This window comes from Orycteropus afer, unplaced genomic scaffold (genome assembly GCF_000298275.1).
Source record: "Orycteropus afer afer isolate SDZICR_OR568_19922 unplaced genomic scaffold, OryAfe1.0 scaffold00496, whole genome shotgun sequence".
Taxonomy (NCBI): Eukaryota; Metazoa; Chordata; class Mammalia; order Tubulidentata; family Orycteropodidae; genus Orycteropus; species Orycteropus afer.
Window position 1 is genome coordinate 1624987 of NW_006922083.1, and position 17052 is coordinate 1642038.

Sequence of the window (17052 nt, forward strand, 5' to 3'; positions counted from 1 at the left end):
TTATCTAATCCTGTTCTTTATAGATAAAGGAAACTGAGGCTCACAGATGATATGTGACTTGCCCAGGGTCACACAGTGGTAGATACTAATTCTCCTTGACAATGAGAATTGAGATTCTGGACTGTACTCTTGTAACTGTTACTCTTTCTTTCTGGATTGTATGTGGAAAAAAATGTTTATTTAGTCTTTTTTCTTGAAGGGGTGCAAAAAATAAGTGGAAAGTGAAAGAATATAGTTGGTATTTCGTTCCCAGTTGTTTTAGGATGCAGGCCCTATGGCAGCGCCTATTTTAAGGGCTCAAATACAGAGACAAGGCTGAAATCTCATGATTCTCTCATCAGAATAGCTGGAATGCACCTAGATAGTTGGCCATTTCTAACCCTGCATTCTTTGAGCTGCTCAGGCCTTCTCTTGTGTATGTGGTATTATCTTTTCTGTCTACAAAGAGTTTGAAAAAAATCAGCACAGTACAAGTAGCCCCTGAAATAAAGGCGTCATTCAAGGAACAAAGAAGTAGAAGGAGGGATCCAATTAAAATGATGAAAATCTTTAATTTTTATTTAGGTATACTTGTACGGACACGTGTATATACAAATACAGATCGTATGGGTTTGTTTGTGTGTGTTGTTTTTTTTTTTTCTTTTTTTACATTTTATTTTACGTTTATATAATGTCAGCATTTCAAAACAGCACTCGATGAGTAAGTGCAAAGGAACTGCAAAGCAGGGCAGTACAAGCACAGGACCACACGGAGCTGGACTTCACACCCAGACGCACACACAATGAGTGGCTTCAATGGGGTGTCAAGAGTAAGCATGGAAAGCAGATTTTGACTCATGGGTAACCTCCAACATGCCAGCATCTATTAAACTGTACAGACAATGGGAGCAAGCCCATTGTAGGGAGATTTGTCTCACATCTGAGCGGCTCTGGGGCAAATGCATGGGAAAAACTCAGTGATGCCAAACCAGAGACAGACCTGCCCATTCACGGCTCTGAGGGAAAATAAAATGGAGGAGGAAGGCGAGACAAAAAAAGAAAAAAATAAAGGGGAGGCAGGCAAACGGGGGTGTTGGTGGAGGTGGTTTTCAAAAGAAAAACTCATGACCACAACTCTGACAGCGATGAATGGAGGGGAGGAGTTTAAACTATTTTTCTAATTTTGGGGAAATTAATAAAAATGCTGCCGTTGCTAAGGCACCAGAGAAAAACAGAGTCCCTGAAAATCCACAGGTACTGTGTGACTCTTCCTTTCACAATGACACAGAGAGAGAAATAGCCCCACTTAACCTTCCTAAATGGACTGGTTTGCAACCAATCCCATGCTCGGCTGCACTGATACTGGCAAGACCCTTCCTGGGGGAAAAGGAAAAAGTCCAGGAAAACAACCACAAACAGAAAAACAAACCAAAGTATAGAACCGCTAAATTTACTAAATTTCCTAAACCTTTTCAAACCAACATGCTGGGGGTGGGGGGTGGGGTGGAAAAAAACCCACAGGGCTCCAACATCAGACCTTGAAAACATTGGTGATTAATATTGATCATAAAAGTCATGTTGTTCCAGGTCCCAAGATGGTGGAGTCTTGAGATTGGGGGAGCGATGACCACACACAAGTCCTGGATGGAGCAGTGTCTCAGCCATTTGTGACTTTTTTTCTCAGCCACACATTTATTGTATGTTTCAAAGCCTCAATGCATGTTTTGTATCTTGAAAGTCTATTGTTCTCACTTACAAAAGACATAAGAATCAAATTAATACTTTATTATCAAACACTATATACAACAGAGGTTGCTAATAATACAGAATTTAAAGAACGCATTTTTTTTTTTTTAATGTTTTCTTTCCTCTGCCACCCAAGAAAGTACAGTACAAAACAATAGTCTAAACTAACACCAACTGTACCTGGTCTATTAAAGGATACACAGTATCCACTAAACAGACAGATCCTTATTTCCCTGCTTCAAGTTGCAAAAGCCCTGGCAACCAGGGCAAAGGTCACTGGGGTTTGACTAACCGGGGCTGAGGGGCAGTTAAGGCTGCCCTCCAGGTTTTCAAAATGTTTTTGAAATTAAAAGCTGCTAGCAAGTTGCATGGCCTCCTCCTAAGCCCCCAGAGCGTTTTAACACCACCACCAAAAAAAAAAAAAAAAAAAAGGCCACCAGCACTTTTTTTGACAGGATGAGAACTGTCTGATGCAAGTCATCTTGAGAACTCAGTAGCAAATGCATTACCCACGATGATGTCACTTATAGGTAGAGAAACACACTGTCTACTGGTGTGGGCAGTCTTGCTACTTCTTAGTCTTGCCACTTACTTCACAGTGGCACAATGGTGAAGGAAAGGGGCCTAATTTCATTGTGAAAAAATGAAAGACAATGGCAGAGAGGGCCATGAGTAATTATTTCATCATTTGTTAAAGAGACAAATGCTAGAAAAACCACAGAAGTCACCATTTCTAAAATGAAATTAGCACTGCTAATGGAGTTATGACTAACTGGAATCATTATAGAATCATTTGTTTTCCTTGTGGTTATAGAACATGCAGTATTATTTTGGTTCTGACTATTGATCCATTTTAGAAAGTGTCTCTTTTATTCCCCTAACCCAAATCCCACTGGCTCAACAACCCTTTAACTATTAATAAAAAGAAATATTACTGGGTATTACTGAGAGTGCTGAGCATATAAATAGTTAAAGGAGAAAGGAATTAGATGCTGTGAACGTCTGTTTCAATGAAATGGTGGCTGCTTTCTGTGACGAGGCTCTGCCACTCCAGAGAAGTTCCTGATGTCTGGGGGCGAAAGTGGATTGATTGTATCTGCAAGGCTGGCAACCCCACTCACCTGGTTCCAAGTGAGAACAGACCCAGCAGTAACATCCACTCCCAAAGGATCATGTAAGCCCAGATTACATTTCAACATGTGTACAACTCTGCAGGGTGCAGTATGTTTATAGCTGCCTTTCATTCATATATTTTTTTCTAATCCAGAACTACTCACAATTCTATGCAAATTCTCATTCATGAAGTCTGTCCACAATATGGTCCCTCCCTTTTCTATATAATACATTTTAAAAAACAAATATATTAAAAAAATCCTTCTTTTGCTGGAATGCTTTTGATTTTTCACATTTTACATGATCATCGTGTTTATTTTGTTTTGAAAGGCATGGTTTCTATTCACATGTTGTGCAATAGCAAAAAAGGCTAGATTGCTCTTCCATTGTCTGATGCGTTTTCCTGTCTAGGCTTTGGAGTTCAATCATGACAGCCCCGCCAGTAGAAACCCCAAGACTTGCATTACGTGGTAATCAACTGTTGGCCATGCTAAGATTTCTTAAACAGGGTCATCCTGCTCTGATGCTCCTTCTGCCCCCCCCCCCACAATGAAACAAGATTTCTAAACGTATCAAGGGATACCACTTTTTCTCACAAGTTTAAATAGGACAAGCATATATACCACTCTCAGCATAAAGTATATCTAAATAATGTATTTTCTATTCTAGTGGATTTTTAAAAAAATATTTTGTTAAAGTCTTTGGGACTCCATCTTGTTTATCTCCCACAGATAAACACATGTTCCCCCTACGCTTTAGGCTGTGTCAGAAAGGGAAAGAATATAAAATCAACACTTGAAATTTTCCTTTTATTTCAAACTTTGGAATTTTTATTCCAAATGTACCTTTAGCCCTCCCAAGTAGTGCTGACTGACTCTCTTGGTGACAAGGGTCTGTATGGGGGCCCCTGCAGTGGTGGAGTGTGGAGCAAAATTAGGGTTCTGAGGTGGGAGTTGGGGAAAGGCCACAGCACACTGGCGCTCCAGCAAAGCCAAACTGCATCTCCTCTGGTCACTGCTATCCTTGCCTGGGTACAGACCATCCCCCAGAGGATTATCCAAAGTAATGCCACTATGCACTCATCTACCCTGGCTTGTCAGCCTTGGGGAAGGTCACTTTATTCATAAAAATGCCTCTTTAAGTTTCTAAAAATAAAATAGTTGTAGCACCATGGTGATCTGTATTCAAAGAAAAAAAAAAGTCTGGTGTGTACTACCCAGTCACCAAAAATATTAGAGGCACTCACACATACACACCCCCACCAAACATGTAGTTGTCTGGGTTTTTATACTTGCATTCTTGCAAGTATTCCTGCACCTGATCTGCCTCCTGGAAGGAAAAAAAAAAAAGGGCTTCTTTTGCAGAGCACAAGTTTTGCTGTCAAGAATGCTTTAAGACAGTCATATTAAAAAACCAGTGTCTCAACCTTTTAGAAGCCTGTTCATTTATACACTCCTAGAGGAAACGGTGTAATATTATATCTATTCTTAATACCTCCCCTCTGGACCTGACATGGTGACATGATGCCCTGCACGATCATCTTACAGTTCTGAATGAGAAGGCATAAATATTGTATAGGAGAGTAAAACCCTCCTGGGCCTAGCCATCACTGGCTGCATCTGCCGCTATTCTTCCTTGTCCATATACCGCTGACACAGTATGCTAACGGAGGTGAGCTCTTAGAGGAGAAAGCACAGGAGCTGGCGAACCACTGGTGTCACTAGACAATTTGGCATTTTCATCTGGAGTCCATTTAATTTGGAAGGAGTGAGAGACGTCATGGGCAAGGGCTGGGGGTGGGGAGAGGTGAGTGAGGCAGCAATTAGTTTAGCCCCTCTATCCCACACCCCAAGTTGTTGCTTAGAATTCAGGCTGAAAGAAAGAAAACAAAAATCTGACATCTGCCAAAAACCAATAACAAGTCCCTTCTTAGGATGAGTAGTTAGGTGGATCTCTGGTGTTCCAAGACCCTGATGTTCTCTGTGACAGGTGATGGGAGGAGACTGTGCTATAATGTCAAAAGCATCGCCAGGAAGAACAGTAGGATTGCCAAAAGGCGGCTGGGTATCCTTGGTGTTTGTGCCGCGTTCTCGCCGCGGGATGGCTCGGCTGACTCATGTACGGTGTCATCTGTTCAAATAGAAAGCACACATTCCAATGAGATTTCACATCCTTAATAACTCTCTTGCAGCAGCCTGCTGTTAACAGACCTCACCACCCTCTGCAAAGTAGGGTAATGAACCTTGTGCCACCATTGACTTTCATGTCTGCATAATCACTCATTATTTACAGCAAACAAAGGAGAGGCAGAGAAAATTGGACTTTCTCTGCAGTATTAATACTTGGCTTACAAATTTAAGAGGGAAAAAGTGTGCACACACTCTAGCCTTTGGCATATGAGCTACTCGGGTTGCCTGGCAGTCAGACACACCTTGAACAAACTTCAGATATCTGAATATACCTTATAAACCTAGACGCAAGTGGAAGCAAGTAGTATGTTGAGGTGGAGGGCAGTAGGGGAAAAAGGAGAGAAGCAGTTAGGCTGGCATATTAGTGGTTAACAAGAATGGGCTGTCCAATTCCTCTTTTTAGCAGTTTCATAGGATTAGTGTTGAAAGCCCGGTTGTTGGATGCCCAGATGAAATTTCAAATATGGAAAATTAAATGTTAAAACAATAGCATTTTAAATAAACTATACATAATGCCCAGTAAGGGAGCTCTGATGGCATAGTGCCTAAGGCATTTGACTGCTAACCAGAAGGCTGGCGGTTCAAACCCACCAGCCATTCCTCAGAAGGAAGGTTGGGTAATCCACTTCCACAGTGAAACTGCCTCGGAAACCCAAGGAGGGGTCGCTGCGAGTTGGAACCAACTCTATGGCAGTGAGTTTGGTTTTTTCGGAACATCCAGTAAACCTCAATAAACTAATGCCCACAGGTTTGCCTACAATTAGGAATCAATTATGGTGCTATTTCCTTTACAAACTCTGTATCTCCAGGATTAAATTACTTGAACTTGACTATTTTCATTTTTTATCGGACTGAAGCTTCGCACATAAATTATCAATGTGGATGCAAATTTCCCCCTAAATAAAATGGATTAAGTGAGTTAAGCTTCTTTTATTTAGCTATAAAGTGTTCTATGAGGCTGCGTCTGACTTTGGATAGCCTTCCTGATCTGCATGATTAACAGGCTTAACGTACTAACAAGAACTTTGCAGCAATTAGGACCCAAAGGTAGACAGAGGCTTGTCTGGGAGACATGCATGCTCCAGTGTTGCTGTCTTCTTCCCGCCACCTGGCCTAACTTGTACCTTTAGACCAAATGATCTTGAACTACATGTTTTGGGGGCCAACAGTGAAGCTCTCAGCAGATTTTATTTCAGCATCAAGGGAACTTCCTGCAGGATCTCTGCAATTATCATCCCGGATTCCCTCAATGGTCAATCCGAGAGAAATGTACCAAGTGCGAACAATTTAAAGGGTTGTTATCAGTAATATAGACCTTAAAGAAGAACCTCTAAATATCCCTGAATGACCCACCTTGGGCACCTTAATGAATTAATTATAAATTATTTTTAACATCTATGTGTTCACACCACGTAACACATGACAATAAGAACACTTTTCCTTCACTAGTTAGTAACATTTTCTGTTACTTGCTCTAAAATGGCTACTATTCAAACTCAAAGATTGGCCACTGCATCAGATAAGCTTTTTGGAATGTTTCTATTCATCATGTGTATTTCCAGAAGAAACTAAGAACTATGTCTTGTCAGCCTTGAGTCTTCTGCTCTGGAGTGCTTAGTCTATCCTCATCTGGAAGCTACTGCACTGTCCAATTTGCTCTCCTTTCTTGGACTTTAGCAATACTGCATGGAGTAGCTTGCAGTTTAGGAGACTAGGACGGATTAGGAAGTAAGAATGGGTAGATAAATGGATGTAGAGGAAAATATAAAGTCCTGTGCACTGCAGTCAAATACTTGTAGACCCCTCTCTTTCTCTGCTTCATTTCAGCCTTGCAAATCTATTAAATCTGTAGTTAACAGGAGATAGAAGTAAACGCCCTTAACAATCCTAAAATTAAAATCCAAATCATTTTCTTAGCACCAGTATATTGTCAGTCAGAACAACAGAGTGCTTAAGGCTTAATTGTGAAAGAACCAGAAACCCAGAAGGATTCTATTTGGAGATACCACTTATGTTTACACACCTGAAATTACATCAGCTATTGGCTTTTTTCCTGCCTTTATTTTTCATAACATACTATCCGATCTTTCTCCTTGTATAGAAGTGCACTACAGGAACCCAAGTAACATCTGGTGTACTTGGTGTGAGCATGAAGGGGACTCCCTCTGTCCTTGGTCCTTCCCAGGACTCATTCACCATTCATTGATTGAGGCCCAATCAGCACAGGATTAATGGGGAATCCATCTTGCAGGAGCTCCTAGAGAGATAAGCTTTCATCTTTCATCTAAGTGAACCACAAAAAGCAAAACCAAACCTACTACCATCAAGTCAATTCCGACTCACAGCGACCTCCACTGAGTTTCCGAGGCAGTAAACCTTTATGGAAGTAGATTGCCTGGTCTTGCTTCCAGGGAGTGGCTGGTGGGTTTGAACCACCAACCTTCAGGTTAGCAGTCAGATACCGTAGGCACTGTGCTACCAGAGCTCCTTCACATAAGTGAAGCATGAGGCTAAATAGGCCTTTCAGTCCTCTAGTCATAGACAACGTTTAGAATTAGCCCTTTTCTAACCAACCAATGAATTATGTGTTATCTTGCCCCTAAAAGTGAAAACCCATCCTATTGCAGCTTCATGGTTCTTAACTTCTTCATGCAACACTCTGGTCTTACTCGGGATCCTATAAAGCATCCTTTGATTAAAAAGGGCCTGAAAGTGGGAGAGTCCATGACCCCTGAGACCGAAATGAGAAATTTGCTGTCACTTTGGGTAAACCTGAGCAATTTCAGAATTGGAGGAATTCAAAAGAAAAATCTGTCCCAATGGAAATAACACCTAAACATGACAGAACTTCTAACACTTTTAACAGAACAAGGCTTGGAAGAATAAAATATTCCTCTTCCAAAGCTGAATCCAGTCTTGCCTCCTGGCTACAGGATTCCACAACATGGGATTCAATGGTTAACTGAGAGAACACCATCAATATTTTGGAGCATATTATGTGGCATATATCTGCCCTGAGATCATCCTGTATCCCTGATGATAGGAAACTGGCAGGCAGAGTGTGCAAGCAAACAAACAAACAAAAAAATACATTCCAAAGACAGGTGAATTAGTATACATTGCCAAGAGCATGCAGTGGAATCCTTTCAGGCTGGCTGGATCCATAAAGTCTGGAACTACACCCTGAGCCGGATAAAGGTAAATATTCATTCACTTAATTGTTCAACACAATGGTGAAGAGCTACAATTATGACTAAATTTCTAAGAAATAAGGTGAAGTACTCAAATTGTGTATTGTATTGATACTGCTAAGGATTATAGCTGAAACTCATGCTACCTTTTTTAGTGAAGATGTTCACCAGCAAGCCCTTGAATATAGTCATGACTGATTCAAGGAGCTGTTCCAATACGTACACTCACACCTAGTCCCAACACATGTATGTACACACACACACACACACACACACACTGCATTCCATTGAATGTTTTAAAACATTCATCAGTTATATGTGGTTAGGTCTTGGCTATCATGCATTTTACATGCTCAGTGAAGAGAAGCCTGTGAAATACGCTTACATACAAAAGCATCTTAAGAGCTTGTATTTTATCATTAGTTGAAATGCAAAAATAATTTTCCTAATGTCAGAAGAGTCCTCAGTATGCCTCTTTATTACCAGAGAGAAACATACAATCTGTTATGTTTCTAAATACTCTCTAATTTTCTAGAAAGGCAATGAAATTTACCTGGAAAAATGATTACTGGAAAGACATTGCCTACATTCTGCACCACCTGCCTTGGAAAATCCTGGTAACTTTTATTTTTACCAAGCCAAACTCTGCCAGTCCTTTTATTTGTGACTTATTAACAAAAGCCAGAGAGTAAAGACTTCTTTATAAAATATCTGTACCTGTAATAATGGTAGGATAATCCTACTTTTATACTAATATTGGGATGGGAGTTGAGAGGTCTTAATATTAAATGTGGATCTGTCTCTACTTTGCTTTGTGGCCTTAGGCAAATCTACCCAGTCATAAAATGAGGAATGTAGAACCTGTGGTCTTTAAATGAGATCCCATCTAACTCATGGATTCCATGACCGCCCATGTCCTCCAGCTTCAGAGGACTTTGGTACCCTGGAAAGCTACAGTAATGTTTCCAGATTTCTAGAACACAATTAAAATGTCTCTGAATCAGCATTCATTCCTTGCAATTCTCTAAAGTGGCTAACTGAACCCAGGAGAGCCAGTAAGACCTCTTGGAGCTTATTGTACATACCTCTCATTTGGGCTCTGGATGAGATATCTGCCTTAGAGAAACAAGAATGCTCGGGGGAGAAAAAATAAAACAAAAAATCCAAAACTAACTCTTCCTGTCAGTTACAATGTGAAAGCTATTATATGTCCTAAGGCACCACATTTACTCAGGGTAAGTTTCCCTAAGGCTCCTTGACTGTGTTGTCCCTGTAACAATGCTTCGAGAATAAAGCAGACCTCAAAACTCTTTAATTTCTAGGACCAAAAGAAAGAGACATCCTACTGCAAACAGACCAAAAAAAAAAAAAAAAGTCTATTTACATAAGGGGGCATTAATCTTTCTGTGAAGAGGAGATAATTTTATTTCCCTTAAACTCTAAGATAGTCATGGGAGATGAGTAAGGAAACCAGAGTGGGGGTCTCCAACAGGTGTGGTGAGGAAAGGAAACCACAGGAAGGTGAGCACATAGGGTGTCAAGCCACACACCTCAAGGAACAATGGGCAGAGGGCTACCAGACCCTCAATCAATCTAGTTGCATTTTACAGCCAGATTGAATCTGTAACCAAATGGATAGTTTCTAGGCTTTCATTATCCACAGAATGTTATAGAGTAAACGTTTCTGGGCGTGTCTTTGTGGATTTTATTTATTTTCAAGGTGGCGTGTCTTTGTGGATTTTATTTATTTTCAAGGTGATGGAAAAGTTCAGGTGTATGAAAGTCAGTGATACAAAAATTTATTTATTCTTGATACTTATGTTGCTCCAGTAATAAAGGGCCATACTTGGCTCAACAGACTACTGGTGCATTTGTGGAAGCAGTAGGTTACACATTTGTGGAGAAAGGGAGCAACACGACTGTACTTCTCCATATCATTTGCTATTGACAACAATAGCACAATGAGTATTTGAAATAAAATGAAGTTCTTTAGCTCAGTTCAGGATGCATGTGAATTTCTAGAGAAAAGTCAATCTGTTGAGTTAGTTGCTATTTTGCTCATTAATGTTCAATATGCAAGAGTTTTATTACTTCATTCTATAGATATGGCCATAACATAAAAGAAAACTTTAGAAACATTTACAATAGGTGTTTTTTTTCTATCTTATATGAAAATAGACCCTTTAATATTCCCAGTGATTTACCAACATGCTCTGAGGATATGGTAAAAGGTAGTGAGATTTTAGCATTCTGATGGGGCTTCTATATTAGGATAATGCATTATATCACACCCATGTCCAAAAAAGGAAAGTCATTTTATCTAACATGCATTACACAAAGATACTGGAGAATGAGGTAGAATATAAGTAATATTAGCATTGCTAGCAATGAGCCAAAGCAGAGCAACTACACCATGCAAACATGCAGAGAGGGAGAAAGGAAAAAAAGTACGGAAGCACCAGAGAGATAGATGCATTTGTTAAAAGAGATTCTCTAAGCATACTAACCTGCTGGTTCTAATGAATTTTCTACTTTGTCGTTAACATCGAAAACACGATCATGAACACCTATAGTTTTCATACAGCTATCTATAACAAAAATAGAGATAACAGCCAAATATGTTAGTGAAGACACCCTTAAACTCCCATTTCTTTCTTTTTTTCTTTCTCTCTATTTTTTTTCCTTTTATATATGTAGAGATTGTTTTACAATCAATGGCACGTATCCAAATGCCAATATTATTCCCATCTGCTATGCACGTACAACAGTCTAAGAAACAACAAGTTAGCAACTGCTGTGTACTTAAATAAAAGCATCATGAGGAATGATGAGAAAAAATATGATGAAAACTAAAACATGGATGTTGATATACAAAACAGATACCACACAGGATTTAACAGTAAAAAAAAAAAAAGTTTCACCGCTGTGAACCAGACCACACGATAGAGCATGCGCAGTGAAGCCACCCTCATTCTAATGAACTTACTTGTTGGTCTCACAAAGACTTTGAGCTTTAGACAGGATCTTCTTCCATTATCTGGAATTGCAGATGCTGTGGATAAGACAGAGAGAGAAGAGAGAATAAGAAGAAATTCTGCTTCATTTTCAAATACAAATGGTTTATAATAAATTTTTCCCTGAACCATTGGAACATACTCTTAATTCTTACCAGAGTTAAAATAAACTTTTCAGATTGATACGAACTTGTATACAAAGGGCTGCTTTCCTAGTCCTATCTTCTCTTTTCAACACAATGAAGAAATAGACATATGAGAATGATGGTAACTTATGCAAAAATTTTCTGAATTTTTATTCCAAAGGCTCTTCCATTTAACTTGCTGTTATCAATTTTCTTGAAATCAAAAAGTTAATGCTTGAGTCCCACTTTCACAGAGTTACTCCTGCTCTGCTGTAAAAGAGGCCCACCAGAGGCTCAAGGTGAAAGTGCTGGCAAAAACCAGTAACAAGACAGACTTGAACATGACCTATTTCTGTTGGGGAAAGCAGAGCTTTGTCTGTCCTGAAAGCTTGTCTGTCAGTACTTTGCAGGTAATTCAATTAGAGGTTTTACTCAGAACTTGGCTCCACATTCTATATGACTAAACCGAGCCCGGCAACTTCCATCATGCTATTATAAGTACAATATGCTATTGAGAAAGGGCTATGTTGCAATGGTCTTTTTCTTTTTTTAAAAAAAATTTGCCACAAAGAAGGATGGAATTAATAAAGTGGTTTTTACCAAAACATGACAACATGTTTCAAGTTATAAATCATTTGAGGAAGAAACTTTCTTCTCCTCTTCAAGATAATAAGACTGCAAACTTTCCCTACATTTGAAAGATTATCTCCCCTCAGTACACATAGGGTAATGTCAAAGGGATTCCCAAGGGCTGTAAGACCCTTCACAACCACTAATGCATTCTAGAAATGACAAAAATTATAGAAATGAGTGCTGCATACTTTCCTCTCTCTGTGTTTGCTTCAAGTGGTTTCTTTGTTCAGAAAAAGCAGATGACATCAATCAAAACACACATGGCTCACAATTAGTTTTGTAATACCATCAGTGGCAGAGAAGACAGGACCCAGGCATTTGGTGTGCCGTCTCACGCTTTTACTTTTATCCTTTACTATTCCTCGTGGAGAGCTCAGAAAATTAAATTGCTTGTTTTGTTGGTGTGAGGATCAGGACACAAACTCTAAACTACTTTTACATGAATCTCCTTATCTTTTTGACCAGGATATCCAGATCCATGTAACTATCCTGAAAGAGAACATTTAAATTCACCACCTAAAAGACACCAAATAGTAAAGGACCCTCAGGTTTCCTATTGAACACCTGTTGAAAATTTTGAAAATTTGTTTAATTTCAAGATGAAGGTATACAGAAAAGAAGTTTTTGGCCCTGCACCCCCTCCCACCCCCCGTTGCTCTGACAAGCAGCTAAGAAGTGCTAACAGCTGGCTCTGCTGTAGGCTTTCATTAAATCAAAGTCAGAAAAACTCCCTCTACTGACATTTACAGTAACTAGTGTGTTATTTAGGGCACAATATTTGCACTCTGTGGTTTGATCCAGGAAATGGTGTCCTTCCTGTGGACCCCAACTGCAAATGTGCATGTCACACATATAGTACACATAGGTGACTCCAATTCATTAGCAAAACCATGGATTCTTGAAACAGCTATGTCATATTCATGGGAGGTAGTGTGAAAAAGTGACACATGGATATTTACACTTCCGTTCTATGGATTTCTGAGCTGAGAATGAACCTACTTCAAGCCTCATGAACTTGATTTGCCACATGTAATAGCTGATTTTACAGATGATATTGCAAGATGTAACAGGCTCAAGGCAGGATCAAATGTTTAATTGTTTTACTAAAGAGTGTCTTGTATTTAGCACAGGTCTTTCAGATTTCTGGGTAAGAGAAATCCTGTAAATCCAGGACATAAAAATCATTATAGGGAACAATGGAATAACTAGTTAGCAACAAATGATAAGCTGCTCAGGAAATAGTGAATTCTCCCACTGGTAACCAAGAAAGGTCAATTAGCCTCAGCTCCTGGATGAGCTGTATTCTTCCTCTGTGAATTAAAAATATAGATTTATATTTATATAAAATGTAATATAAAACCTCCCTTCCTCATCAACATTCTCCATTACTTCCTCATCTCTTCTCTATCACCAGAAAAGCTATAACAATGATAACATGATTGGTACATTGTGATACTGTGTAACTGTTTGTTATACTCTAATCCTCAGAAAAATTTATGAACAAAGAATGTACTTATATGATTTCACAACACAGGATTACAGCAAATGGGGTGATTCCACAACCTCAAGTTTGAGATCATGGAGTAAATTCCTAACCACTTCCAGCCAACCTGAGAGGATATGCCTTGCCACGTGAATTTAACTTGGGTTCCTTATTTATCAGGTTGAAAAAAACAAAAATAAAACCAAAAAGTTTAACCTTTTCCATAAATCAAAAGCAGCTCTCGTAATACAATGGGTAAAGACAATGGGCTGCTAATCTGAAGGTCGGCAGATCAACCCACCAGCTGCTCCTCCGGGAGGCAATTTACTTCTGTAAAGATTTACAGCCTTGGAAACCCAAAGGGGGTCACTATGAGTTGGAACTGACTCGATGGTGGTGAGTGTTGTTTTTGTTTTTTTTCCATAGATCACCAAACCCAAATTTTTTGTACAAGGCTAAACGAAGTGAGAATATGGCTTTACTTCATGCTATATTTAAGGTTTCTTTATCCATACCCCTTTGCTGACAAGTATAAGATGAATTTATACCACTTTTAAATGTAGATTATTAATTATTGGCAATACTTAAAGAAAGATATAATACAAAGTACTTTACCGGCCACAAGTACAAAAATAAAAACCAGAAAGTTGAGCATTAAAAAACCCAAATAACAGAATAATTGAAAAATGTAGTATTAGTCCAAGTAAATTTACAAAGAATATCCTCTCGAGAACAATCATGAACAAACAATGGCAGAGTTAAAAAATGGAAGTGAGGGAGGAAAAACTTAAAATGTGCCTGGCTTTCCCAGCAGGCAGGTATTATTAATCCCTGTTATTCCAGAGACACCTCACTTTATAATGAGGAACATTATCTTCATCTTAAAGAAAAATTTTCTGTAATTTCTTACACTGCTTTCCCTAGAAAAGTAATAGTTACATTAAAAAAAGTGATAGTCAATCATTACCAACATGCTTTATATATTACTGCAGTTTCATCCATCCATTCAAACACTTTTAAAGTACCTACCATGTGCCATATTCTTTAGTAGATTCTGTGGATACAAAGATGTATAAGACTGACTCTTCCTGCCCTTGTATTGTGCTTATTCCAGCTGGTGACACAAACATGAACATGCTCAGAGCACCTGGAATGACTGGTGTGATAATTTAGGTTTGCATGAAACCGGCACAAATCTTTTGGGCACTGAGAGATTATCTTTGCTTGGGAGTCTGAGGGTGTTCTATACATGTTTATCAGAAGAAATTGTATCAGAGTTTTCACAGGTCCTCCCTAAACTAACCAATAGCAATTTTATCCAAGGAATTAAAGAACTTCATCCATAAATTTCCAAATTGGAGCTTTAGCAACCAAAATGGTGTATTAACCTGCAGTAGGTAGAGGACAGCCACAACATTGGACTTGAGCACACCAACAATCATGAAGATGGTACAAGCCTGGATGTTTTGTTCTATTATACATGAGGTTGCCATTAGTTGGCGCTAACAACAAAGGCTACTGACAACAACAATAACAAAGGCAACTAACAAGTGAAGATTCATGGACTTCCTAATAGAAGCTGACAAATTAAAATGAGAAACCCAACTTATGCTTTAAACCTCAGTCACATAATTCAAACTCACATCCTTTTACTCAGTTTACTGCTGAAAATGAACTTTGGAATAAGAAAGCCAGGAGTAGGGATATGGAGACCATTCAAAGAAACAAAGCCTCACATTCCATTATCTTAATAGCAACTCTATAAATCAATCCATAGGGTCACTTCCCTCTAACGATCTGCAAAGTACCAGTCAAAATCTTGCAACATATAATGAAATACAAACTGGGGCCCTCTAGTTCTCATGTTTAGAGTACTATGCTAATGAGGCTACGAGGGGCCCTAACTTCAGTCATTCCTATAAACGTGTTCCCCTGATCTCTGAGGTTTAGGCTAACAGATCTCAGCATTCATCAACCAACCTGGTACTCAAAGGAGACCATATGCAATACCCCACATCAGTACTTCTAAAAGCTGCATTTATCATTACAAGTATATGTAATATTCATGCCACAATTGACTATAGGTCTATCAGCCAGATACAGGTAGCCAATGCTGGCATCATGCTTGTAGTAGGTAGCTTGTGGCCTAGCTTCCAATGGTCCCCCAGCTCCTTGTATGCATGCCCTTGTATAATCCAATCTCCTTCCCTTGAGAGTAGGCTGGACCTAGTGACTTGCTTCTAATGAACAGAACTAGCAGGAGTGATAGGATAGCACATCCATGATTAGGTTATGAAAGACTATGGCTTCCTTCTTGCCAGCATGCTCTCTCTTGCTTGCTTTTGAAGCAAGCTATGATATTGTGAGATGCTTAATGGAGAGACTACCAAGGCAAAGGACAAGGGGAAGCTTCCAGTCAAGAGTCTGCAAAAAATTGATGCTTTAGTCCAACAACCTGTAACGGAATCCTGCTCAGTTAAACCTTAAGATTCTGCCACACTATTGAGGGACCCAGAATCCTGGGCCCAGCTATGCTTCACCTGGATTCCTGATCCACAGAAACAGTGACATCATAAATGTCATTGTTTTAGCCACCAAATTTGGACTAATTTATTATTCAAGAGCTAACTGATACAATGCTGTGTGCAAACAAATCTGTTAAATCAAAGGCTTTCTATGGCAGACTTCAGATCGAAGGACTAAGGCACTAAGACTCCTCTGCTCATGGACAACTATGCCTTTGCTCCCAGCAGCTTATTCTGCTGCCCTGTCTAAACAACTGCAGCCTTTACCAGTTTACATTTCATGCTACCTTTACAAGCCCACTTAAAATACATCTTGAAAAGTTGAAAAGAGATAATTATAAACTGCTGTTGAAGAAATACTACAAGGCGTATCTATGTGTTCTTAAGCCAGCATTTAAAAACTGTTTTTCATTTTCCTTCTCTTGCAACTTCAAGTTTGTTTCTGCTAATGTAGCCAACCTGTACTGTTCCTTTGCAATTAGTGTGTTACACTTTTACTCCAAATTGCTGGGTGAACCCAAAAGTCTTTTGATATAAAATACAAACTTAAATCTTAAGAGAGAATGCCCTTCCTCAAATATGAAAGAACAGAATGTAAAGGTGAACTTTTAAAAACATCTGAAATAAATTTTTTTAACATATGTTAAAATTTATCTTCGCATCAAAAAACTTCTACCTATTATCTTTTATACAGACCATAAAAATAAGTATATACATGAAATTTCAAGCAATTCATAAACTCCCCAGTCATCAAGGTAACATTTTTCTTCATGAAGAAAACAACCAAACATTTAGCAAGAGGGGGCTAAGACTTGCATTTCAAACCTTTCTATTTCTTTCACATTTTCAAGCCCACTGATTAGCCAACCTTAACATTTCTGCCTATCTTAATCTAACCTCAAATCTTAATTCTAAAAGCCATAATCCTTCTCCTTTTCTGTGTCCCATGTCAATTTGGGTACTTTAGGAGATTTTATTTTTAAGAATAGTCTGCCACTTTCTTCCTTTTAAAGAAATGAGTATGTGTGGGAGCATTAAAAATGCAGTTTTCCAT

At 39.0% G+C, this 17052-nt stretch overlaps 1 protein-coding gene across 1 annotated transcript in view; it reads right to left on the reverse strand.

Moving 5' to 3' along the window:
• Positions 1-4846: 4846 nt before the first annotated feature.
• Positions 4847-17052, reverse strand: part of EFNA5 (ephrin A5) — a 354402-nt gene continuing 342196 nt past the window's right edge. The window contains exons 3-5 of the mRNA XM_007955277.2: positions 11205-11270; positions 10726-10806; positions 4847-4968 (exon numbers count right to left, since the gene is read on the reverse strand). Of these exons, the coding sequence (XP_007953468.1) occupies positions 4847-4968; positions 10726-10806; positions 11205-11270 (269 nt within the window). The remainder of the gene's footprint in view (positions 4969-10725; positions 10807-11204; positions 11271-17052) is intronic.